This window comes from Giraffa tippelskirchi, chromosome 2 (assembly GCF_054371585.1).
Source record: "Giraffa tippelskirchi isolate mGirTip1 chromosome 2, T2T-mGirTip1v1.2.pri, whole genome shotgun sequence".
NCBI lineage: Eukaryota > Metazoa > Chordata > Mammalia > Artiodactyla > Giraffidae > Giraffa > Giraffa tippelskirchi.
This window is the reverse complement of record NC_137276.1, coordinates 230,604,753-230,631,529: the sequence shown is the minus strand read 5'-3', so window position 1 is coordinate 230,631,529 and position 26,777 is coordinate 230,604,753. Positions and strand designations below refer to the sequence as shown.

The 26,777-nt window shown below is 43.3% G+C and overlaps 1 protein-coding gene across 29 annotated transcripts in view; it reads right to left on the bottom strand.

The window, feature by feature from the left end:
• Positions 1–664: 664 nt before the first annotated feature.
• TTC3 (tetratricopeptide repeat domain 3) overlaps positions 665–26,777 on the bottom strand; it is a 121,541-nt gene continuing 95,428 nt past the window's right edge. For all 29 annotated transcript variants that reach the window (XM_081573107.1, XM_081573116.1, XM_081573113.1 and 26 more), the window contains 11 exons: positions 19,635–19,774; positions 17,208–17,276; positions 16,351–16,447; positions 14,620–14,720; positions 12,676–12,766; positions 12,125–12,226; positions 9,892–10,229; positions 7,863–7,989; positions 7,556–7,690; positions 4,321–4,413; positions 665–2,149 (listed from right to left, as the gene is read on the bottom strand). In XM_081573107.1, the coding sequence (XP_081429233.1) occupies positions 2,075–2,149; positions 4,321–4,413; positions 7,556–7,690; positions 7,863–7,989; positions 9,892–10,229; positions 12,125–12,226; positions 12,676–12,766; positions 14,620–14,720; positions 16,351–16,447; positions 17,208–17,276; positions 19,635–19,774 (1,368 nt within the window). In that variant the 3' untranslated portion in view covers positions 665–2,074. The remainder of the gene's footprint in view (positions 2,150–4,320; positions 4,414–7,555; positions 7,691–7,862; positions 7,990–9,891; positions 10,230–12,124; positions 12,227–12,675; positions 12,767–14,619; positions 14,721–16,350; positions 16,448–17,207; positions 17,277–19,634; positions 19,775–26,777) is intronic.

The window sequence follows — 26,777 nt, the reverse complement described above, 5'->3', positions numbered from 1 at the left end:
CTCTTAGGAATCGTCTCTGCTTAAAGTTATACACTATTCTGAATTCAACGCTATCAGACTGAAGACAGAGACTGGTAACACTGGCTTTCCTGGATCGTCTCTTAGTGCTGGGCAGACCAGAAGGTCCTCTATCAGGGGGCCCTTTCTCACCAGCCTCAGTAGCCCTGTATCCACAAGGACCAAAAGGTCCCTAAAATCTGGTCCAACCTAAATCATCCATGGGTATATCCAGTCCACGCCACAGGGTCTGGGACAGGACCACATATCAAGGTCATTTTGGTGTGAACCAGAAGTCTGCTAACCCTCTGCAAGTGCCTCACAAAGATCAACAGTGAGAAATTCAATCTGGTTAACTCTGACACTCTCATACATATTCACCTGAAAAATCGCTCATCCTAGCCTAGAACAGTAAACTCTATCATCTCTGTCTAGTCTTTCCATTCAGATTTCCAATCTTGTGAACTTGAGTTTAGCAACCTCTACTTAATTAAGCAAAAGGATGCTTTGATCCAGTTTTGAAAACATCCTTGGAACTCTTGGTTAGACTCCTCAGATGTACAGTGGCTCTTCTGTCCAAACGAATCACCTTTTAAATTGGTAGCATAATATATGTCTTGAATTTTCAAGTAGAATGCTTTAAATTAGACAAAGAATAACACGGCTATTTTAGAACACTCTTTATTTCGACACAGGACACGTGTAAGGCATGTTCACAAGTAACAGTTTGAGGTTATGCACGAACACATCCTCTCCCTCTCCAGCTGTTCTCCTTTCCCACTGCGCCTGCTGACACACACGGGTCCCTGTGTACCTTCGTATCGGCAAGTCCTCAGTTATTCTGAACGTGCATACAACGTTTTAGGGACCTGCTTCAAAATGTGGAATGAGCGTCTATGGACTAAGTCACTAAGACGTCAATACCGAGACAGAAGCGACTGCGTCCGCGCGTGAACCTGGGACTCTGAGCTTCTGAGCGAAACAGAGAACACGTGGGAAAACACTTTTTGATCCTTCCGGTTTGAGAGAGACGGAATGTGCCCAGAATTCATGGTTCTATGTCTACTACTGTCTATAAGTCACTGAAGATAAGCAGTTTGTCTAATGCAGCTGCGGTTTTGTTCTCAGGCTACAGTACACGAGTGCATGCATTACTCTACACAAATGTCAAACACGGAACGACTGTAACAGCAACACCTCAGGATTGTCTAATTATACAAGTATCTCTTTTTGGTGGTGGGGTAAAGAAAGGGAATTATGGTGACAGTTTCCCTCAGCTGCCGCTGTGTGCTAGACAGAGATACCCAAACGCTTGTTGTCTAACTCAGAGAGGGGGACAAAGGTCACTAACGAGAACAGTAAGGTATTCAAAAAGAGTCTGCTCCAGACCCGGGGGTGGGATGATGACGAGGGAGCCTAGACTTCAGGGGTTAAGAAGTCTTGGGTGATGCTAGTAAGGGTTTTGTAACTGATTTTCAAAGATCATTATGTCTTTGGGAGATGGAAAACAAGCACTTACAAATCACTAGGGAGAAAAATAATGAAATGAAAAATCACAGGAATAGGAGACTTGAATCTTCTGGTCTGAAATCAGCCAATATTAACATCACAACCTATTAAAATGTGGTCTGCTTAAGCTCATTTTTTAAAACGCAAAATCTTTGAGGAAAAATGTAGGCCTAAGTTCGGCAATACCAATCTCAAAAACGTTTTCTTGTGGGCACTTTAGCAGGCCAAGAATGCTGATAATTGAGTCCTGCTTTGAGGCACTCACTGTCTTTTCCTTCCATCTCAGAGCACGCCTCTGGAGCAGCCCCGACCACAGAAGGAAGCGGTTACACGTGATTTTATCAGCCACCACTTGGCGATTACTCTATGTCTAGTCAGAGCTGGGAAATTACTTACTCTCAGCTGTATTAAAGAGATCCACTTATTAGCACTGCGACACACAGTGCCAAGTATCTTCAGGTGTCTGCTTTTGATACCAAAGGGAGAACATTGTTAGTCCTCCAACTCAGCAAGCAGCGTATCTCCAGCGTGAACTGTAACAGCAGGCGGGCCTCCTCCAGCAGGGCAGCTACTCTTCTGACAGGGGGTCATGATCCAGGCAGGCTGGGCAGGTGCTCTGGCCCTTCAGCCACTGCTTAAAGCACTGAAATGAGAGAAGACAATCAGCTGGCCCTTTAGGAGCTTGGGGACCTCAGCTCTCCTGCGCCACTCGCCTCGGCAGACACAGCCGACTTTACTGTGACAGACTGAATTCTTGGGCTGGTTAAGGAGTCTGGGCCCTCGAGGAGAGAGGGAGAGTGTTGTTTGTTTACATTCCTTCATCTTATAAGAGGTTTTGTAAAGCCCAGAGCTAATGATTACACAACAAAACAAGTCATCCTGCTCAGGGTATGTTTTTCCTTAAAAGTGAAAGTTGCTGTTGTGTCTGACTCTTTGCGACCCCATGGTCTATACAGTCCATGGAATTCTCCAGGCCAGAATACTGGAGTGGATAGCCTTTCCCGTCTCCAGGGGATCTTCCCAATCCAGGGATCGGACCCAGGTCTCCTGCACTGCAGGCGGATTCTTTACCAGCTGAGCCACCAAGGAAGCCCAGGAATACTGGAGTGGGTAGCCTATCCCTTCTCCAGTGGATCTTCCTGACCCAGGAATCAAACTGCAGTCTCCTGCATTGCAGGCGGATTCTTTACCAACTGAGCTATCAGGGAAGCCCTTTGTTTTTCCTTAAGCTAATGATTATGTAACAACACTGCATCTTGTTTGAAGACATGTTTCTCTTTCTTAACAAGAACCTTCTGACTAAACTTGTTATCTTAAGAGGTATGTTGTGGGAGTGGGTCAGGTAAGACCTTTCTATTGTTAGTAACCAACTGAAAAAGTATATAAGGCCTTGCTAAGACTGATGAGTGGGGCACTTTGCCCCTTTCTGAGGTCAATGTCAGAAGTTTTCTATGTCCCTTTTCACTGTAATAAAACTCTGCTACACAAAAGCTCTGAGTGATCAAGCCTCATCTCTGGCCTGGAAGCAAAATTCTCTCCTCCGGAGGCCATGAATCTGACCCTGTTCACCGTAAGCTATCACTCGTGATGTCCAGGGGGACCTTCAGTCACTCAACACCCAGGGACACCAGAGCCTGCTCAGGGTAGGGGTCTGGACCAAGCCCCAGGAACAAAGAATCGCACCTCAGAATATGACCGTGAAGCCTCGGGGCCTGCCTGCACCTCCCCTTCCCCCGCCGCTCCAGTCCAGTCTGTGCTTCAGCTGCCCTCCCCGCTGGAGGCTGGCATTTTCCGGGCCCTTGGAGTCCCCTCATCTGCCTGGTCTTGTTCCTTGTCCCTCCCCACCAGTCTGCGCACACAGACACAGCTTTACTGGAGCCTGTCTACACAGTGTGCTCCCAAGCTGCTCCTGGCTGGCCTGCTGCTGCTACAGATCTGAGTGTGTAGGTAAGTTCAGAGCCCAGGCAGGACACCCCCGCCCAGGAAGCAGACAGGTCACATGAGAGACTGCAATCAGTCTGCACTCTGGTGGCATGAGTGGTGAAAAATCCACCCACCAGAGCAGGAGACGCAAGAGACATGGGTGTGATCCCTGGGTTGAGAAGATCCCCTGGACGAGGGCGTAGCAACCCCCTCCAGTATTCTGGCCTGGAGAATTCCATGGACAGAGAAGCCTGGTGGGCTACAGCCCACAAGGTCACAAGGAGTCAGACATGACTGAGTGCACGCATGCACACTCACGTGCACACACAGAGTGTGTGCCCCTTCTCTCAGGGATTCATACACTCACAGAGCAGACATGGGACAGGCTCTAATCCAGCAGCGAGGGTGCAGGACGAGTGCTCGCAGGACCCAAAACCTCAGAACAGCTAACACCCATCTAGGAAGGGCACAAGCCAGAACCGCCCAGGCACAATGGAGCCAGGCAGGTTTCCTTTCTCTTCTCTAAAATGTTAAACTTACTTCACATACTGCTCTAAACTGACAAGCCATTTCACCGTCTATCGGTTTGACAATGCGTGTAAGAGCTTTTAAGGAAATCATACTCTTTGAATTTCAGCAGTTGATAGAGCCAAGTGCTCTTCTCCGCCCGACACGGCGAGGACCGGGCAGAGCGCACCAGAGGCCCGGAGTCCACTCGCCTCCCCCACAGCACAGTCTCTGGGAGGGAGACGGCAACCACGGACACGAGCACGTCTAGAATTTGCCTGGAAAACACAAGGACTGGCGCCTAGGGGAAAAAATCCCCTTCTCTTTTCTAAATATTCCACAGTCAGAATGCGTGACATGGAAACAGCCACAGAGAACTCTTACCCCCTTGTGAAACCTGTGCCCACACAGCAGCTCACGCACGTTTTTGGACTTGAATACTTCTCGGCAGATTTCACAGGAATTTGCACAGGACACCTGTGGAAACAAATGTATCCCAGTAATAAGGAACTCTTCCTACAATTGGCTTTCCAAAACATTTGCAGCACAGGGTGCAAATTATTCTCAATTATATTTAAGCAGACTAAGGAAACAACTTAGGAAAAAAAGTTTTCATTTTCTCAGATAAAAACCATGATTTATACAGTTAACTCATGTGCAGTTAAAATACTACAAATACCTATTTATCCCATCCCATACCTAAAGTATGGTACTAGCTGCATATTACAAATTAACTATTCATCTAATTATCTAACAGCTGGAGACAGTAACAAATTATGACACCTCTACACTATGGATTATCGTGGGGATGATTAAAACCCTGACGGAATTCCATAATCCTTGGTACAGAAAGCTGGTCCCAAAAGATCTCTGAATAAAAGTAGGCTACCATATATGATTATATGATTTAAGTTTTTAAACAGAGAGAGAATGTCTGTATATAGAGATGCCTAGAAAAGAATCTGGAAAGATATAAAATGTTAATGATGGTGACTGGCTACTTTGGGTTGAGAGGTTTAACTTTTTCTATTTTTTCTAAAGTTTCTATGAATGTGGATTACTTGCATAAATCAAATCAGAACAAACTGATGGCTCATTCAGCAACATCCCTGTCAGGGATGTCCCCTGGGCGCGGGGACGCAGGTGAGTGGGAGTGCTCCCAGCCCTGCCACTCACAGTCCGGGGACACAGACAGCATTCACCTGTGGAAGTGGAGCCGGTGCCACCCCAGGACTCCGGGCACCACGGCCTCCCTGCAGCCCCCAGCACCCGCCCCACGCTGCAGCCTTCTCCTGGACTCTCACTCCCCCGTCTTAACTCCGAGCACCCTGAAGGCAGGAAATGGCTTTGCTTCTGTGTGTTCTTAGCAGCCAGCGAGGAACCTGGCCCCAAAGGGAATCTCCAGGAACTGTCAGAAAGTGAGTGAACGCAGCCCCGGCAGTGGATGGTGGTCAGGGAGCAGGGTCGGGGCAGCGCCTGAAGGCTGTGAATGCCTGAACTGCTGAACCGGGTTTTCTGTCCCTCTCAGGGCACTGCAGCCAGCAGCGGGCAGCGATGGGACAGAGGCGATCTCGCTTCCCTCTCCTCCCCTCCCTTTCCCTCCCCTCCCCTCTGTGGCCCCCAGGGAAGGGTCTAGGAGAATTGGAGGCCAACAGCCCTGGGGGAAATGGCAGGTCAAGGCCTCTGCAAGGTGGCTCGATAGGTAAAGAATCCGCCTGCAAAGCAGGCGGCCTGTGTTCAATCCCTGGGTCGGGAAGATCCCCTGGAGAAGGGCATGGCAACCCACTCCAGTACTCTTGCCTGGAGACTCCGCTATGGACAGAGGAGCCTGGGGAGCTGCAGACCATGGGGTCGCAGAGAGGCGGACATGACTGAGTGACTAAGCACAGCACAGCACAAACTTTAGAAAACCAGTTATTACTTCCCAACATGACAAAGTCAGCACAATGTATTTCTCTAAGTGAAAAAGTAAAAAGAACACAAATGTATGTAGACAATTTTGACTAAATTCACATATACACAAAGATACAAGAGAGTTTAGAAAAAATGCATACCAATATAGTACTGGTTACCCTTAGAGGGTGGGTTTTGGGGTTCTTTATATGTTCTTTTCATTTGGACCTTCTATTAAGAACTACATTACTTTTGTGGTTAAAAATACAAAACATTGTTACTTTAAAAAAAAAACAACAACCCTATAATTAGCAAATTAAGTCCTGGTTTCAATACATATTTTCTTATAAGTCAGCTTTCATGTCTTTATTACCATGAACCAGAAAGTCATCTCACCTCGAAAGGGGATTATGGTCTATCTTGGGGTGGCCAATAAGTGTGCAAGTGCACACACACACACACTCACACACCAATCAGTGAGAATGCTGAGAAGCTGGTCTGGTTTTGGACCACAGAGCGCATGACCAGCTGGAACACCCCTGAGAGGGAGGGGACCCCAGCCAGGCTTGGCAGGAATGCTCTGCACAATACCAGCTTTCTCAATGGGGTGGGTACCCTCTGGCACCCGAGTGTATGTGACGAGGAAAATCTCCGAAGGCTGGTGGAAAGTGAAAATGTATGGGAGGGACAAAAACAAGTTCACAGGAGGCACAGCCTAGCTCGAGTCAGCAAACCAGCACTCTCTGTGCGGTCCTGCACTGCCGACTCCGCTCTGCCTGCAGCTCTTCTCATTTTACTTTCACCCAAAGTTGGACAGAAGGGGAAGACGTGATCTACGCCAGAATTCCACGTGGAGCCCACGGCTGGGACCCACCCAGGTGACCGCCTCCCTATCAACCACATGCTCAGTGCCTACTGCATGGTCCCCAGCATTCGAGGTCCATGTGGGTGAGGACAGGAATTACACGCTGCACAAGCAAATCAAAGGAAGGAACGCTGGCCAGAAGCATGAGTCATCGGTGCCTTGGTTTCCTCATTCATAAAGACAGTTATAATACCTTATCAACTGAGATCATAGATATAATGGTATTTTATAGAAAGTTCTATGTAACTGTGACATTCTCATTGTCTAAAAGGACAATAAGCAATTTAAATCAGTATATTAAATAAAGGCAACTTCAGCCCATTTCAGCATGTCCCCCCACCCCCAGGCACTTGAGGGGAAGGGGAGGGAAGCAGCCGGTCTGTTCCAACAACAGCGCGTGACCCTGCTAACCCCACCACAGCACTTCTTCCAGACAACAACCCCAACAAGCAGATATGATCCAAGCTCACAGTGTTATCAGTGATGCAACCAAGTTCGTGTGATTCCAAAGCCTATGGTCGCATAAAAGAAAACCAGCCAAAAATCAATTCTGCCAACTATTCCCACTTGATGTGAGGAATGTATCTGACCGTCTACAGGCCCTGTGTCCATGGTGTGGCCACAGCGCCTCGTCCCCACATACAGGGGCTCTGAAGTCCCCACGACGGTGGGGAGAACCTCACTAGTCACTGGCTCCTCTAACCAAACACTCATGTCACCTAAACGTGGCTCCTAACGGAAGCTCAAAGAAAGTCCATCGAGAAATGAAAAACATGAGGCTGCATCATGGACTAACAGCTGCTTTCTTCCCGTTCTTCATCAGAACAGAGGTAACTCCACGGTTGAACACAAAGCACTCACAGGGACGTCCTCTGTCTGCGGCCCCCTGGTTTCGGGTGATGCTCCGACAGGCAAGGAGGGCGGGCCCTGGGTGGCCCTGGGCGCAGGAACAGCAGAGCTGGGCGCAGACGGCCTCCGGTCCTTTCCTGGATTTGGCTGCAGCCAGAAAGTATAGTAGGCAAGCAAGTTCAGTTACCCAAAAACGTGAACACTGTCTACCACATTGCTCCCCATCTTTCGTTGGAAGCATTTTTCCTCACAATTCTCATATTTTATAAATAAATAGGAAGAAAGTGGAGTACATACTGAATTTAAATGAAATACTGACCTTTTTCTTTTTCTCTTCATCAAGGATGTGTTCTGTCACTCTTTGGACCATCTCGTCAATACTCAATCCAGACAGAGAGGTCTTGTTTTTGTTTCTAACTTTTTTAATAAAAGCAGCAAGCTCCGTGCTGAAAGGGAAAGTGGGGAAGTCAAGACAAAGTCAAAGTTTTCTACTGCGAAAAAATATTATGTCCAGTATCAACCAGCAGCTGAAAAGAAACGAAATCAAATACACAATTCATTGGTAAACAACAGTATGTAAAAGCAGCAAAATCACTCTTCCAAAAAAAAAGCATTGTGAAAATTTCAACATTATTCCTAAAATATTTGTTTTAATAGATTTTCAAAGTAATAGTGTACCTGACAAATCCATTTCAGATCTCCTCCCCCACTTAGAAACGTGACTTCTTAAGAGCCTGGACATACTGTAGCTTTAAACAAAATCACTGAATGATCAGATACCACTGAATCTGACTTGAAATCAATAAAATCTCTAAGAACAAACTATTTTTTTACTTCCTCCCTCTAAAAATGTAACCGGCAAAGTTTTCAAAGTTTTCTTGCATTTTTCATAGGTAGCAGTAGATGTGATTATATCATTAATCAACAGGAACTTGGTATCTACAGCACTAATACCTCATATGCTTTAACTTGCAGAAAACCTAAGAAACATGTTTATTTTGCCAAGTTTAGACAGGACTGCAAACAATTTTATTTGTAAGGTACTTCTGGTAATTACAACTTGACTATTTTTACTAACTTGCATGGTAATTGCAATTGAGAGACCTTACAATGCTTCTCAAACTTAGGCTAAATATGTCCATGTGCAGAGAAGATACACTTACTTCCACGTGGCCAGGGCTCCACTGACAAATGCAAAACATTAATCCTGGCCAATCATAATTAACCACTGTGTTTCAGAAGTTCATCCCACAGACTATGACTAATATTGTGTCAAAGACAGGAGTAACGCGGGAGGTTCGGAGGATCATTCCTGGATATGGATTCCTCTCTTCTGCGCTGTATCCCTGAGACATTCCCTCCACTTCACCTTCCCTCTGCCCCCTGGAACCCATCTGGAGAGTGAGGTCAGAGGTCGATGCAGGAGCACTACTGAAGTGCCCAACTGGTGACTCTGGCTGACTTCGTCAAAAGCAGCTCTCCGCACCTGCAGCAACGCGGATGGACCTCGAGGCTGTCCTACTGAGTGAAGTCAGTCAGTCAGAGAAAGACAAACATCGTATGACACTACTTACGTGTAGAAACTAAAAAAAAATGGTACAAATGAACTTAGAAAACAGAAAGAGAGTCACAGATGTTAAAATCTTATGGTTACCTGGGGGAGAAGGGGGGACGGATAAATTGGGAGATTAGGACTGACATACACACACTACTACATAGAGAGCAGGTAACTAATAAGGACCTACTAACAGCACAGGGAGCTCTACTCAGTACTCTGAAATGACCTACATGGAAAAGAATCTACAAGAGTGGGTATATGTGTGTGTATAACTGATTCACTTTGTTTACAGCAGATACTAACACACATTGTAAATCAGCTCTCCCTACCTCTCCCTCTACAACATGCTCACACACCTTACTCGCCGGCAAATTGTATCCAGTCTCTTCAACTCACACCTCTAACATATCAGAGGGGCTGTTCAACAAAGTGTAAGTTGCTGCTGCCTTCTTTGATATATGTGAGATTTTTTTCCCCCTCAAATGATACAAAACTAATGTTTTGAAGTTCATTTATTGATTCCATAATTAGTACTGGAGCATGTTACTGAGTTCATCCAAATCTTAGCCAATTGCCATGGGTTCTGATGAGTGTGGATTAATCTGTTTGAAAATGCTCACTTTAATGTTTACAAAAGGAAGACAAATGCAGTGTTTGTCCTTCCGAGTAAAATAATTGCACAGTCCTTTCCTTTCCACTTCAGCTCCTAATTGGCCGAACTGTTATCTGATCAGGAAACATGAGTTCAACAAAGCATTTACCAGCGCTGCCCGACGCTTTAGATTCGTACCTGCTGTAACACGGGAACACCACTGACAGGTGCTCAATAATGCTATTGAATGGCTTCTTTGGGGACTGGCTTGAACGGGTGGCACGCTCTGGAGCAGCAGGTAACTTCTGATCAGCCGCCGGGCCTGGTTCTGGCCCAGCTGCCTGGCCAGAGCCCTCATGCTCTGGCAGCTGGGGGCCTTTCTGTTCGCTGGAGGGTGACTCCACTGGGCTGTCAGCAGCAGAGACCAGACTTGACTCCTCGGGAGCTGCTCTCTGGTCTCCGGTCCCATGATTTGCAGAAGTGGAGGGACCTTGACCATCCTGGCCTGAAGACTCAGGAAGTAATTTAGGATGAATCTGGGAGGAATACACCATAAAAGCTGATCACCAAGAGTTAGATCCATGAACAAAGACAATGATTAAGCACAACTATAATGAATTCTGCTTGCTCAAGTGCACAGAACTTCTACTATAACAAATTAAACATTATTGTCCTTAAAAATCACTGGTAACTGTCTCTCTCAAAACAAGTTGTTCAGGGCTCCACACTGCCGGGCCCTGCTGGGCTCTCCTTGAAGCTCCGCAGTCCACGCTGAAGGGCTGAAGCTCCTCATGTTGTCAGAGCCCCAGTCTGCACCCCAGGCTACACCCTCTCACGCCTCCACAACTGGGTGCTTGTTTCAAATAATGCCCCCCTTTTTAACGATTCCAGTCTAGGATACCTTCCCGAGATCCAAACCTCCTAACGGGCAGCTCCCCTTGGGTGAGTCCAAGGTCACTCAAACTCTGCGTCTGCAAACGCAGCCTCCGGGCAGGCTTCCTCACCTGCTCTTCCTCTGGCGCCACCTGACACAGACTCGGATTTGTGGTCCACTCCCTGACACACTCACGCTGAGCCCTGACTGCACAGGCAGCACCGCTTCCAGCTGACCACCTGAGCACCGGAAACCGCTCTCCTCCCTCCAGCCCCGCTGCCTCTCTCACCGGGCCCGGTGGGGACAGCAAGCTGCACCTGGCCCGCCGCACATTCCTCGCCTGGGCCCCTCTCCCACCAGGTCTCCACACTGCAGTCAGGCTGACGTCATTTCCTAACCTGAAACCTACACTGGCTGCTCAGTGACCTGAGGGGAAGTCCACGCCGCGGAACACACCTTACCGAATAAGGCTCCCTTTGTTCTGGCCCGTGGGTACGGTATCACCATCTTTTCCGACAGTCCCCTTTGTCCTAGTGAACTTCTTTCACAGCTGTGAAAGGTGTTTTCTAGCCTCCAAATATGCTATTTCCTCCATCTGAACGTTCTGACCCTGAAACATCACACCACACAGCCCTCCACACACACACACACACAAACACACTCTCTCTCTCTCTCTCTCCACCCCCTCCTTCTGCCTGGTGAACTCCTATTCCAGATCTCTGGCTCACTGAGACCTCCAGCAAGGGAGCTTCTGCCGAAGGCCTCGGGGTTAAGTTAGCTCCCCCTGATTTCTGCTGCCATGGCATTCTATGCTCTTGGCACACTTTTGCTTGTAATCATGGGCTTGAAGTTGCTCCCAAACCCATGTGCATTCTGAGGGCACAGACCACATCTAATCCTGATCACCACTAAATACCTAATGAATGAATAGCAGAGAAATGACACACGAAGGAAACCGTTTTTAGGGCTTCTTACTATTCAAGCCCCTGGCACACTGAGAGCTCCCAAGGTTTTCAATTTTAAAATTCTTTTGAGTATTTATAAAATCACATAAGCTAGAATTAAAAATTAACAGCAAAATATTCTACAGAGATCTCATGCTTTTCTCTCTCTGTATCTGTTGTAAGAACTTGAAAACACTGGTGCTCAATAGAATATTTTACTCAGTTCAAGGTGGCTAACCTTTTTAATGTTTTAAATCTTTTTTTTTTTTTGCAGGTGAATCCACACTAAATTTGAGTATTAAGAGTGCATAGTATTGAGAAGAAAAACACTTTCAAGATCAGCTTCTGACTGCAGCTCCAGAGCCTAATACCTTAGCTGAGGCTGAATGCATAGACAGAAGGGTCACAGGGTGAGGGGCGAACGAGGGCCGCTCTGATGAGGCCTTCACCTAGCAGCTGATGAAAACAGTAAGGTAATTATTAACCCAGCTCATGCCCACTCCCAAAACAGTAACAACAAACTACTTTGGGCCAGTTAAGGAAGAAATTGTGCCTCACTCCTTTTCGGTTCTGTTTTCTTCAAAAAAGAAGAAAAGAGATGTAACAGACTCACTGTGTTACAGGCAGGAAATGAAAGCTCAGAAATCTGCACTTTAGGAAGTTCGCTGAGCCGAGAACCATTTTTAATTGCTTGAATTTGTTCTTCAAACTGAGACTGTAGGTAGAAAGGAAAATGTTAAGTTTTTCTAACAAATTCCAAGGAAAAACCACAACTGTCAATTAATACTATTTTCCCCCTTACTATACATACATAACAAATGCTCAACCATTTCCCAAGAAATATAACTTCTTCAAGGTTACTTCTTGTCTGGAAAGAAGTTCAAAATAACTAGAACTTTTAATTCTAATTAAGTAACTCCAATACTGTTCTAATTATTTAGAATACTCTAAGCCTTATCAAACATAACTTTGCTATCTTATGAATCAAGGGCTGAGCTTAAGATAGTTAAGATAATATTTCTTTCGTGAAAAATTCTTAATTAAAACAACAAAAAAAAGGTCTTTAACAGCCCAAAAAAGAAAGTTTCAGTATGACACTACCTCTTTTAGAATTATAACCATCAGACAGATTTTGACAGAATGATAAAATACCATATAACTTACCTTTGCTTTCTCAATTTCTTCTCTAACATCAGAAAGAAATAATTGCCATGAATGTATGTCTGAGTCCATGTCAGGATACGCTGCCGAATCACTGAGAGGAGAAAAACATAAAACTGCTGATGTCCACTTGAAAACTTTTTAAAACTGAAAGCACTAAAGTACAAATGAAAATAAACGTTTAAAGATAATGAGAGAAACATAATCATGCACACATACCAAAAAAGATGATTTTTAAAGAACTGTGTATCTTACAAAGTCACTACACTTTAGGAAATATTATCGACTGATCTAACCCAAAGCCCAAAACTGGTGGACAGAGAGCACATATTCTCCTGAATTTTAACTTCTCTCCTCAAATTTGAAAATTAGACAATTCTTCAGTCGACATTTTCATATTTAACATCAAAGGCTATCTTTCCAATGAAAAACAAACCAAAAGCTGGCAGCCTGGATACATTCCAATAAAACCTTCATCCCTACTTCATTGTAAAACAAAGGGTGGGGTCTAACAGGCTACACTAAACTTCAGCAGCTCGTGAATCTGGTCTACAGAAAGTGATAGACAAGGTTTCTACTCCAATTGAGAAGATCAACACCATCACCAATCCGTGGTCATGTCGGTTCTCATCCATCTTAAAGAAAAACCAGAACACTGCTTTCATGGCTTTTCTCTTTTGCCACCATTTGGTGGAATGAGCAGAATTAGCATAGATTCCCTAAGACTACCTGTGTATTATGAGGCTTACTAAGGAGTCAATGCTATTAGATCAAGAGAGGTCTGAGATACTGTTTCCCAGATGCACCACAATCCAGAGCCCTTGGTGTGTGCACACTGGCTATTGAACACCACATGGTCTCAACCTCAGCTGTATTAGTCCTGTAATCTGAATCAACATACCAGTTTACATTTAATCAGAAAGGCTTTCTGATGGGAAAAAAACTTAATCTTGAAAAAAGAAGAAAAAAAAAGAACATTAAAACTGTTTTTCCATGACCCGTAGAATCTCTGGTTCAACACTCAGGGTTTGAAATTTAAATCAAAAAGCACTAGGAATTAAAAAGTTAAAACCTGTGTGTGGTATACGATAAAAGAATCAGATGAAAAGTAATGTGCAAAAATCCATATAGAAAAGTGCTAAATTCTAGACTGAAGGAGACTCTCTGGATTCCCATGGTAAACCTTATTCCAAAAAGGAAGCAAAACAAACAAAAACAGGTAAAGATTATGGAGGGTTGAAAAAAATGAAAGAAAAGTGGAAGAAAGTGAAGTCGCTCAGTCATGTCCAACTCTTTGCAACCCCATGGACTGTAGCCTACCAGGCTCCTCCGTTCATGGGATTTTCCAGGCAAGAATACTGGAGTGGGTTGCCATTTCCTTCTCCAGGAGATCTTCCCAACCCAGGGATTGAACCTAGGTCTCCTGCATTGTAGGCAGATGTTTTACTGTCTGAGCTACCAGGGAAGTTGAAAAAATGACCGTATGTAAATATCTTTGAAAGCGACATTCCCATACTCTACCGCTAAGACTGTGAAGTAACTATCCTAATGGTAGGCAACTGTTGAAAAGCCTTAAAAATGTGATCTTCATTCCAGGAATTTATTCATTGCATGGAAATGACTAATAATTTAGCTATAAGGATATATGCCACAGTGCAGCTTTTAATAGCAAAATGACCCTGATGCTGGGAAAGATTGAATGCAGGAGGAGAAGGGGACAACAGAGGATGAGATGGTTGGATGGCATCACCGACTCGATGGACATGGGTTTGGGTAAACTCCGGGAGTTGGTGATAGATAGGGAGGCCTGGCATGGTGCAGTCCATGGGGTTGCAAAGAGTTGGACACGACTGAGTGACTGAACTGAATATAATTTTCCCTCAAATCAGCCCTAATCTTTATTTTCTCAATAACAATTGTGGAAAGACACCTGTGACACCACAGTACCTGCTCATTAGCTTCAGGTTCTTGAGAAACCCTTCGGCTTGTGACTCCATGGTCTGTAACTTACACACTTCCATGTCCTTCCAGCTTTCAAGCACAGATACCTACCATTAGATGAGAGAATGTAAGCATTTTAAAACTAAAACTATTTTAAAGCTGTGAAAGCAAACATTCTAAACCACTTTCTAGTTTCTCCTTAAATGACACATGATCAGAAGAGTGACCAGAATTTAACTATCATTTCTCTTGAGTGAACCTGAACTAAAACTTTCAGACTTCTCTGGTGGTCCACCGGCCAATGCAGGGGACACGTGTTTGCTCCGTGGGTTGTGTAACTTGCAAAGCCTGTGTTCCCCAACAAGAGACACCCCTGCTTGCTGCAAACAGAGAGAGCGCACATGCGGCAAGTAAAGACTCAGCACAGCCCCAAATTAATTAATCAAAAACAACTCTAGGATCTGAAAACGGAATGACAAAGTGATAGTAAAATTATATTCTTAGAGTGATACTCTCTTAGATATGAAACTTTCCACAAGGCTTACTGCTCAAGCCATACAGTAGCACAGAGCTAGGTTACCTGAAAGTATATACCCAGTGTGCATAATCTAAGGTCCTGACCATGGCAAGCAGAGGGCCAGGATCCTGCAGGACAGCGCCAAGGCTGCACCTACGGAACTTAAAGGCCTGGGAGGCAGCCTCGTGGTTGCTGAGAGGGAAGGAGGGGATGCAGTGGGAGTCTGGGACCAGCAGGTGCAAACTATCACACAGAGGACCGGCACACAACAAGGTGCTATTGCACAGCACAGGGTAAGTTATTACCAGCAAGGGTAAGTTTTGAAAACTTTAGACTCTGGCTCCCCACACAAGCTAATCGGCCATTTGTGTGAAAGTCACTGCAGAAAATGTAGACTGGCCTTGTTTTAATTCAGGTGTCAGTAATCTTGACAGGGCCCACCAGACAAACTGCTTGCCAAATGGTGGTAAACGGGGACTGAATGACTTGGGGACAGAGATGCAGGAAAAGGGTCCACAAAGCAGAAGTAAACACTGGGACTCTTCTTTCCTTCCTTCCTTCCTTTAGAAAAGCAGCTGCATAGCTGACATTTCTTTTAAAGACCCACGTTTACAGACTACATGAGCTAAGCTCTTCCTTACGTTTCTAAAATAATCGTAGACACATTTACTAATAAATAATATTTACTTTGCAAATTAGAAAAACAAAGGCAACCATATTTGAGGAATTCACTAGAATATAGCCAGAGAGAATTATTTTTGTCTCAGTAGTTTCTCAAATAGTACAATGACTTTAGTATATATTCTTCTAGAGGGAGGAAAGAGAGTATATATTCTTAATAAGTATATTATTTCCAAGTTCCTTTTCCAGCACTGGCAAATAGGTTTTATGATTGGCTACTTCATGGTACATCACTTGATTAAATATGATGAAGCCATTAAAAGTACAGAGCATTGAAAATGACTGAATTGTGTTAAACAAGGAAAGCTGGTCACAAAACATGGTGTACACTCCATCATAAGATAAGCATAAAGGTAAAAGATTTAAAAGTTATAGGCAAGGAGAGAGTGGTTGTTTCAGGGAGGGAGGATTATGGGTGAAAGGATACCCCTCAGCCTCCACACTTCCCAGCAACATTGTCCTGCCTCATGTGTTATTAAATGCGGAGTAACAAATGACACCGTGCCATATCCGTCAGTCACCGAGTACCCTGGACTCACCTCTGCATCCACAGCCCTTTGAAGACTCTCTTCATAATGCTCTTCCCCTTTCTTTATACTCTCTTCTATTTTCATTTTCTCATTTGTAAACATATTACTGCAAATATTAAAGAAAAAAAAAACTTACTGAAAAAAACATAACCAGTGAGCTCACAAAGGGTGAAGTCAGGTTAGCTCTGAAGTCATGCCACAAAAAGATAAAAGGACATCTTCCAGAGAAACTTCTTGCCCAATATTTGGCTATTTAATACAAGACTCATATGTGCTCTCGGCAAACGATCAAAGGAAGATGAGAAATTTAAAAGTAAGTTATTTGGTGGGAATGCTGAGAAATGGGTTCCCCATTTTTATGAAGTTAGGTGAAGTTTAATCTGATTATATTAATAAACTTTACATACTGGCTTCCAGTATGTACAAACATTATTTGCAGTAATAAAGATTAAAAGGAAAACTTTTTATAGGTTCGTAACAAACATTCTTTAATAATTCTTTAATTATAGAGCAATGAACTACCATATAATAGTTGAGACTGTTATTTCAAGTAACACAAGTTTTTAAAATACATTTTTAGTTTCAGGTTAATTCAAAGGAAATGAAGAGTAATGAACAATGCTAAATTCAGGACTTTTTATGCTGACAATGTGAAATAGAAGTAGAAAAGGTCATAAAATAAAAATACTTAAAGAATAAATTTATTTAAATATTAATATAGATAATAAAACAGAAATTTTTAAAAAGAGAAACAACTATTTAAAAGAAACATATAAGCAAAAATATATTTGGATGTCTATATTTAGACTGTGCCTCTGATATCAAGAGTAGAGTAAGACGTAAAAATAAATTTAAGCTTAATTTGCCTGATTTCAAGGGACTGATCCAGAAGTAATTCAAGTGCCTTTTCCTTTCCATCGTTTTCCTGGGTATACCTGCAAAACCATAATCACCAACGTTCAATCAATTTTCAAAGATTTTTAAAAGCACAATCTCACACAATAAATTCTACTTCCATACAACATTTCTTGATTTCTTTACATTTCGTTTCATTTCTAGTATCTTCTAAATAGGCAAAGAATTTGGGTCCTTTTCCTTTTGGAAAAATTTCTCTTCTACACCTGAAGGGAAGATGGCCTTTTTCTTCACTCTACATCGTGTATCTGCAACACAGACCCCGTCTCAGTCCTCTGTCAGGAGCACCTCCATCTAGGTGGTTCAACATAAGACAGAGGAATAAGGTGTTGGGTCATCATCAGTGTAATACAGGTTCTCACTCAAAATGAAAACAGCCTTCTATTTTTTAAAACAGAACCTAAAGTCCAATTACACACACACACACGCATGCACACAGTAGGATAATTCTTCAAAACAAAGTGTGTAAATCTTTGACTCTTAATAAGCAATGCTCTGTACCAAGAGGGTTCTGCCTCTTTCACGCTCTCCACACCTTTTTAGTCATCTCTACTGGCTAAAATCCTGTTTCCAGAAACTACCAATTTAAATGCCATTTCACTTCTTTTGTAAAACAGTTCCTCTAAGTTTTCAATACTGGGTAGCTTTTCATGGAATTTCTGCCTTTCTTCAACAATTATCTCTGTCTTGCATCACTGCACCAACCATGAGCTCCTCGTGACCATTCATTTCTTAATGAATACCAAGTGTGATCTAAAGCGTAGAAAAATCAATGAAATAACCTCATATACCTTTGTGGTTCTCTAAGAGATCCAAAAAGTTTTAAGATCTAAATATAAAAATTTAGCTTTTTTTGGCAAGTCCAAAAAGCACAAAGAAGCCTATGGCCTATCTTTAAACTGCAACAGAAAAAGGCAAAGAAATACATGAATAAAGTGAAAAGACAATAAAGAGATTATTCCTCAGCAGATTTTTATGATAGCACAGAAAAAATTTTTCTTATCAACAGTCTCAGTTTCATTTATTTTGTCTAGTTTGATAGTATGTCTGAACTGAACATATGAAAAAATTAAAATATAAATACTCCAGAATTTTTGAGTAACTTAAAAATTAAGACTGTACTTGCTCAAACAATAAGAGGTAAGAAGCTTTTTAGATTTCTGTCAACGTGCTCTTCTAATGAAGCTACTTTGAGCACAATCAAAATTACACGACATATGCAGTGCTTTCCATTTCATCATGCTTTATAAATGACTACCTAAAAACTGTCCAAAGGTAAGGTTAGCAATACTCACAATGAAATTCATCTGATCACAGGGCACAGCAAGTGGACAAAACATAAATGCCCTGAACAGTGAGTGTGGTCAGTGGAGCCCCCAGAGAACCATGCCTCCCCTTATTCATGCCCTTCAATCTAGACCAGGCCTGCAACTTGCCCCAAACAACAAAATGTGGCAAAAGTGATGCTGACGGTTCCGGGCCTGAAGCTTCACAAGGCCTGGCAGCTTCCACCTGTGGACTCTTGGAAGCTCTTAGCCATTGCACAGGAGGTGTGGCTACTGTGCTGTAGATAAAAGTCACATGAAAAATTCACATGGAGAGGAAGAAGCCCTGAAACTGCATAGAAAGAGGCCAAAATATTTCAGCCAACTCCCAGCTAAATGCAGCCACAGGGGGAACCACTGACAAGACCAGCAGAAGGGTGGCCCAGCCAAGACAGCCCAGAATGCAAGATCCGGATCACATTAAAATTAAGTTAATTTAAGCCAGCAAGCTTCAGGTATTTTGTTCTACAGTAGGTAGCAATTAAGCTGAGGAGTCATACGATTATTTAGGGAAACAGGGGTTAGAATGGATTGCAGAGAATCTTAAAACAAACCTAGCCCATCTGACAACTGCTTGAATGTATCAATATTACTGAATCCTTCGTATTACAGGGCCAAATTTTACTAATTTAAAGATTCAGGGTGAAAGTAATAAACAAAATGATCACCATAGAATCTTGGTGCTAGAAAGAACCTTAGGATCTAGACAAGCCCCCTCATTTTACAACAAAGAAAAGGGGTCAAAAATAATGTTCAGAGAAAGAGGTGGTGTTCAGACCGGAAGTAAGTTCTTGGACTTGCAGTCCTACTTTTATTTATGTATAAACATGAGAGGTTTACAAAAAGCTGTAGGTGAGATAATTCCCCAACAGATGTTCTTTAAAATGAAATGAGAACAGTGTCTAAAATTTTCACTTTGAAAAGTTTTCAAGTTTCACTTTTAAACTCAGTCTGATACTCAGTCTGAAACTGAGTATCAAAAAGGGTAAAATAACCCAAAATATACCCAAATTAAAAGTAAATAAAATTCATTGTCTTTCAAGTGTTACTTACATTTCGGTGGCATTTAACACCTTTTTCATTTTCTTCTTCAGTGCCTTTACTCTTTCTTGGATTTCTTTTTTCTCCTGTTCCCATTTTTTAATTTCCTTGTTCAAATCTTCAAGGAACCAATCTAGTTCTGTCTTTGAGATCTAAAAACATTTTAGAAAGTATTTAAATAAGTGGGAAAATTTACTTTAAAGAGCCCGAGAGATTAGTGTTGTGGTGGTGAACTGGCTTAACTGACTACAGTTCCTTGGAACACACACTCAGGAGCTGGCTGTACACACTACTCTGGCCGAGCCTGGGACATGAAGTCACAAAACACACAGCCTCAGCCCTCAAACGAGGACGGGCAGAGACATGGCAGATGCTCTGGTACTCAGGAAAGGATTCTCCAAACAGTGCAATTTGATCTCTGTCTTCAGAGATGGGGCTGTCACACGGAGAATAGATTTCAAGTAGTGGGCAGCAGCAGCAGTGGGCATGGAGAGGCAGAAGGGTAGAAGAGAAAGGCATGTCTGTACAGAATAGTACAAGTGGATGTTAGGACCTTGGGCGCCTGGGGCACCTTGGGGTAAAATGATCAGGGGCCTTGTGAGCAATGCTGAGGAGTGTGGACCTCATCCTGCAGACAACAGGAAGCCAGTGAAGGCTCTTCAGCAGGGTTGTGAAATGATGAGATCCTTATTTCAGAAAAATAACTGAAAGACACAGAGGCAGATCAGGGATAAGAGAGTACATGAAAGTTAGACCAGAACAGCAGCTTTCTCGTTTTTGACTTTCTCTGATACTTTCTTATTGTGACCCACAACAGAAGATACATTTTAATCATGATCCCCAGCATTATGTACATACATGTATGCATCTATATACCAACAGAGCTGAAAACACTGCCCTTACTTTCTGAGATGTTTTCCTGTACTTCTATTATTAAGAACAATTTTTAGTCACCGTCATTAAACTGACTTCACAGCCCATTAGGAATTATAACCTTTAACATCAAATACTCTATATTAGAAGAAGATAAAATCTCACTGCAGTAGCCCAGGTGAGAGAAAATGAGGATGACAGAGGTAACTAAAGGGATGATAAAAAGAAATAAAGGACACTTTAGAAGACTAGGATGGATAAGACCGTGTGTCCATGTGGATATATGATGTAAAGCGGAAGGTGACAGAGTTTCTACCCTGGATGAATAAACAAAATTCGATTAACACAACAGGAGATTATGGAAGATGTACAGGAGAGAAATCAACCTAGATACATATTTTTAAATAAATATGAGTAACCAATAAAATACATATAAGAACTCAATAATTTTGAACCTGCAATCATTTTGATGGGACAGAGTAGAAGTTTATAGGTGTCTGACAAAGACTACACATTCAAGGAATAAAATACTAAATTGAAATAACAAATAACTACCTTTCAACACAACCACAGAGAAAGGAGTAACGTATTTCTAAGTCTTGACGATTTACACATCTGCCAACAGGCTCTTCTAGCACAGGTTAGCACACCATCAAGTCAGGTGTGTTTTGCTCCCCAAACAACCTTTCCCAACACGGGAAACTCCCACCTATTAACATACTACAATTTCAAAGTCCATTCACCAGTTCATTGGCTGTAACTTGGAATGCACTTCGCCATAGAAAGTTATATTAGAAACATCAGTTAAACAGCCAACATTTCTCTTCCAAGAAGCTCTCAGTTCCATTTGTAAGCTGAACAAAATGAGGTCTACAGTGTTAAAAAGGGCACATTCCCAGACCATGAGTCTATTTGACTGTGGAAGAAATAAATCTCCACCGGGGTGCTGGAGCAGAGCACACGATGCCGGAGAGACCAAGAGGAAAGCGAAGGCTGCCCTCTGAGACAGGTTTAAAGAGGTTCATGTCCACCTGCACAGCCTGCCGCCTTCCTTCTGGCACTTGGTCCCACTCACTGGGGGCCCTTCCTTCCTCAGCACCCTCGAGCCTGTCTGGATCCCTGACTGAAGCACCCCCCAGTCGAGGGCCTGCCCAGCGCCCAGGCACACTTCCACAACGTCTCTCCTCTCCTTCCTTTTCAAGCTCTCATCCTGAGCGCGCCTGACGGCAGCACAGTGCTAAAAAGACCCACTTTGACTTGCCTGGAAGTAGTCACACTTCACTCTTTAGCTTAAGTGATTCTCTAATCTACACAGAGTTGGCATCCATGTTTTATTTGGCAAGTCCAATACTTGTTTGTTTGCTTTTTAAAATATAAATGTGTTATCTATGCCTGGTGATAAAGGCCGTGGGGCTGCGATATATCTGTCAGAATTTCAGGCCATGTGACAAAGAGAAATGAAATGTATCTTGAGGCTCTGGATGGCTAGGTACACCACCACCCGAGACACAGCCTTCTTGGTCAACTATCTTACGTAAGGGCTGCCTTTTGAAACTTCTTCTGAACCTACGAATTCTCTAAAAGTTTTGTCAGTTTTTCGAAGTGTCATCTCTTCAATGTTAGCAGACAGGCAGTGCACATGCCTGTAAATGCCAGGCACTTATAAATAAAATATACTCTGGACTACTATTTCTAACAATTACTGTGCAAGTCAGAATGGAGCAATATTTACAAGAAACTAAAAAAAGAAGTTTAAACTTTAATATTTTCCAGTTTGAAATTCTACTAGTATCAACGACTGCTTAATGGTATCTCAATTTCATTTTTGCTTTAGGGAGCCTTTCACGTCCCACCTCTGACCAGGTTCCCTATAATCTGACCTTCCTGCTTAGGCTTAGAATGTGGCCAGGTCACTAAGGACAAGGGTTCAGCCACAGAAACTCAGGGTCTCCTCCTTCAGAGAGGACAGGGTACCCTGGAGCCAAGCCACACAGATTCCCTGGGAAATAACGGCTTCTTGTCAAAAGGGGCACCGACTTAGAAGAACATTCCACCCTCATCAGCTTTAGACACCAGAGTTTCGGATGTTCCTGGCAGGCAGATTCAATACCGTGAATGTACCTCTGACCAGCCCAGGTCCTTCATGAATTTCAAGTCCTGCCTCAGAAGTAGGTTTTACTTCAGCGGCCTGGAGATGTGCAGGTCAACTGTTCTTAGGCAGAAGAGGTTCAACAGTTTTGTGACATGTCCTCCAGCCTGGGGACAGATCAACTCACACTTCCCTTGCTGCAACCTTGCTGATCTTGAATTTGCTGAGTCACTACTGTGACGGAGGTGACCACCATGCCTACCTGGCCTCATGAAGAGGGTGCTACCTAAAAGTCCTAGAAGATCAGCGCAGAGCCTGGCACTTGAAGAGCATCCAAAATAACTATCTGTCAAATGAAAGAACGAGTGCTATCTTCCACTGCATGCTAGCAGTAAATAAAGCAACAGTCATCACAGGACGTACAGGCCTGACCACCTTTCCGTAGGCTGATGGAATATGAAGACACAACTCACTAAGCTCAGTTCTGTAGGGGCAAGTACACACTGTTGGGTAACACTGGCAGAGCTCCTAGGCTGCACATTCAGATCCAAGGATGGCTAAGAAACAGTCCTCACCCTCAGGGGGATCGTAGACTGGTGGGGGAAATACGCATGAAAGATAGTTACTATACCATACGCAAAAAATTAACTAAAAGTGGATCACAGGCCTAAGTGGAGGAGCTAAAACTATAAAACTCTATCGAGCATAGGAGTAAATATTGGTGATCTTGGGTTTGACAGTGGTTTCTCAGCTATGACATCAAAAGCATAAGAAACAAAAGAAAAATTAAGAGAAACTCGACTACACTGAAAATTTAGAACTTGTGTGTTGCAACTGATAACATCAAGAAAGTGAAAAGACAACCCACAGAATGGGGCATACGAGAAATAAATCTGCAGATATGGGAAGATGAGAGAAAATATTTCTAAATCATATATTTGATAAGAAATTTGTACCTAGAATACATATATACTTAAGTGTGTGTGTGTTTGTATATATATATATATATATATATATATATATAAGACACTTAATTCAATATAAAAAACACAAAATCCAATTAATAAGTGGGCAAAGGATTAAAACAGACATTTCTTGCACTTTCCAAATATATAAAAATCGACATAAAACACATATAAGATGCTCAACACCATTAGCCTTTGGGGAAACACAAATCAAAACTACAATGAGAAACCACTTTACACTCATTAGAAGAGCTAAAATGAAAAAAATGGATGACAGAAAGCATTAGTGAGAACACAGAGAGATTGGCTCCCTCATATACTGCTGGTGGGAGTACAAGATGGTGCAGCTGTTTTAGAATAGTCTGGTAGTTTCTCAAACTCTTAAATATGGAGTTAACAGATGACCTAGCATTTCCACTCCTAGGTACACATCCAAAAGAAATGAAAACGTGTCCACACAAAAACTTGTACTCAGATATTCGTGTTATTTGTAACAGTCAAAAAATGAAAAGAATTCAAATGTTCATTTACAGATGAATGGGTTAATAAAATGTGATACAGCATATGATGGAATATTATTCAGCAGTAAAAAGGAATGAAGCACTGATACATGTTACATGGACCAATGTACATGGATGGACCTTGAAAGCGTTAAGCTAAGGGAAAGAAGACACTCACAAAAGACCATGTATAGTATGATGCCATTTATATAAAACACCCAGAAGAGGCAAATAAATCCACAGAGTAAATTAGTGGTTGCCAAGGGCTGAGGGAGGAAGGAGAAAAGGGAGTGACTGGCAGTGGTTAGACTTCTTTTGGGATGATAAAAACGTTCTAAACATGGATAGCAGTGACGGCTACACAACTCTTGCCTATACTGGAAACACTGACTACATACTTTAAAGGGGTGAATTTTATGGTTTGTGAACTACATCTCAATAATAATGTTAACAAAATGATAATTACTGTCTAATACAGTGAGGTGGTCATTATCACTACTGCATTAACAAAGGCCTCTAACCAAGGCTGAGGTTCTGTCAGTGACTGCTTCCTCAGCAATGATGCCTGAGTTGGACCCAAAGGATGAGGGGTGAGCCAGGCACAGGGATGGAGAAGGCTCTTGAGGCGGAAGGAGTGAGGAAACCACACGACAAGCTCCACTACCCTTTAAGTGTAGAGGCTGATGCAGAGAACCGGCAGAGAAGAAGGCTGGAGATGGAGCAGGAACCAACCACAGGAGGGTGACCGCTGAGTGTTCATGCGTTACCGGCGCCAACCTACTGTGGCAGAGGGATGGCACACACAGCCCATTCTGTACCCTCCCCACATCTACAGCCTCAATCATGGGGCCCTGGTGGTTCCTTCACTCAGGAGCGAGCCTTTCCCCACACCTTGAACCTTGGCCAGCTATGGGACTTGCTTTGCTTGATGGGGTATTAGCAGGGCTGGTTCTTGCTTGCTCTTGGACTCACACTGGAAGATGAAAGACACACGGAACAGATGGAGTTGCCCCTGCTGCCCCAGCTGAGGCCACTGTAGATCGGTCCATGGCCAGATGACCGCAATATGTGAGCAAGCACAGCCAAGAACAGCAGTGCCCTAGCTGATCCAAAGGTGAAGCCGTCCAGCCAGGCTCAATCAGGATCAGCTAACCCACAGACTTGCACATGTGATATTTATTGTTAGATGTCACTGAGGTTTTTACTCGGCATTACTGTGGCATCAGTTAACCGATACACTGCTCATGGAGTGCTGGGAAATGTTTCTCAACTGGCTGTGGAACCGACATTCTCTTAATGGATCTGGAGCCTGACACTCACCACCTGTTCTCCCGCTTACTGCTGGTGCGACCTGGAGCAAGACACATTAGTGAGTCCAGCCTCCAAATGGAGACAATGCTATAAACTAACACGAGTGCACAGATTTAATCAAATAACACAGCTAAAACATTTACCACTGAGTACGGCACGTAACACGAGCTCCACAAGTGCTAGATTAGAAGAGAGCTGAACTTGGCAAGAACCGTGACTGAATAGGACCACACCTCTCTGCAGATGTGGGCTGAGGAAGTTTTGGCAGGCAGGAACCCAAGATTCTATTGAAACAGCACAAAGTTTCAGACTCTACCCCATAAATTCATCTAGGCCAAAATTATTTTGACTGTTTTAAGAGTCAATGGTAACTAAACACCCATCTTAGCTATAAGCAAATCTCATTAAAGTACCTTAAGAACATATGACCTAAAAAAGATGGGGAGTGACTGCCTAATGGGAATACAGCTTCTTTTTGTGGAATGATGAACACAACTCTGGCATTAGACGGTGGTGGTGATTATATGGCATGGTGAATACACTGAAAACCACTCACCTGTATACTTTATAATGCTTAAACGTGAACTTTACCTTAATAAAACAAAAAAGATGGCTTCCCTGGTGGTCCGGTGGTTAAGAATCGCCTTGCAATGGAGGGGACACTGGTTTGATCACTGGTCCAGGAAGACGACATACCTCGAGGCAACTAGGTCTGTGTGCCACAAATAATGAGCCTGTGCTCTGGAGCCCAGCAACCACAACTACTGGAGCCCTCGCTCCGCAACAAAAGAAGCAACTATGATGAGAAGCCCGCGTACCACAACTAGAGTAGCCCCCACCTGCTGCAACTGAAGAAAGCCCGTGCAGCAGTGAAGACTCAGTATACTAAAAAGATAAATAAAGAATTTTTGAAAGAGAGACAGAACATATGCTCCTGAGCAATAAGGCAACCAGTTATAACCTGTCAGTTCCAAGTTCAGTTCAGTTCATTTCAGTCGCTCAGTCGTATCTGACTCTTTGCGACCCCATGGACTGCAGCACACCAGGCCTCCCTGTCCATCATCAACTCCTGGAGTTTACTCAAACTCATGTCCAATGAGTCGGTGATGCCATCCAACCATGTCATCCTCTGTCGTCCCCCTCTCCTCCTGCCCTCAATCTTTCCCAGCATCAGGGTCTTTTCCAGTGAGTCAGTTCTTCGCATCAGGTGGCCAAAGTATTGGAGTTTCAGCTTCAACATCAGTCCTTCCAATGGGTATTCAGGACTGATTTCCTTTAGGATGGACTGGTTGGATCTCTTTGCAGTCCAAGGGACTCTCAAGAGTCTTCTCCAACACCACAGTTCAAAACCATCAATTCTTCGGCGCTCAGCTTTCTTTATAGTCCAACTCTCACATCCATACATGACTACTGGAAA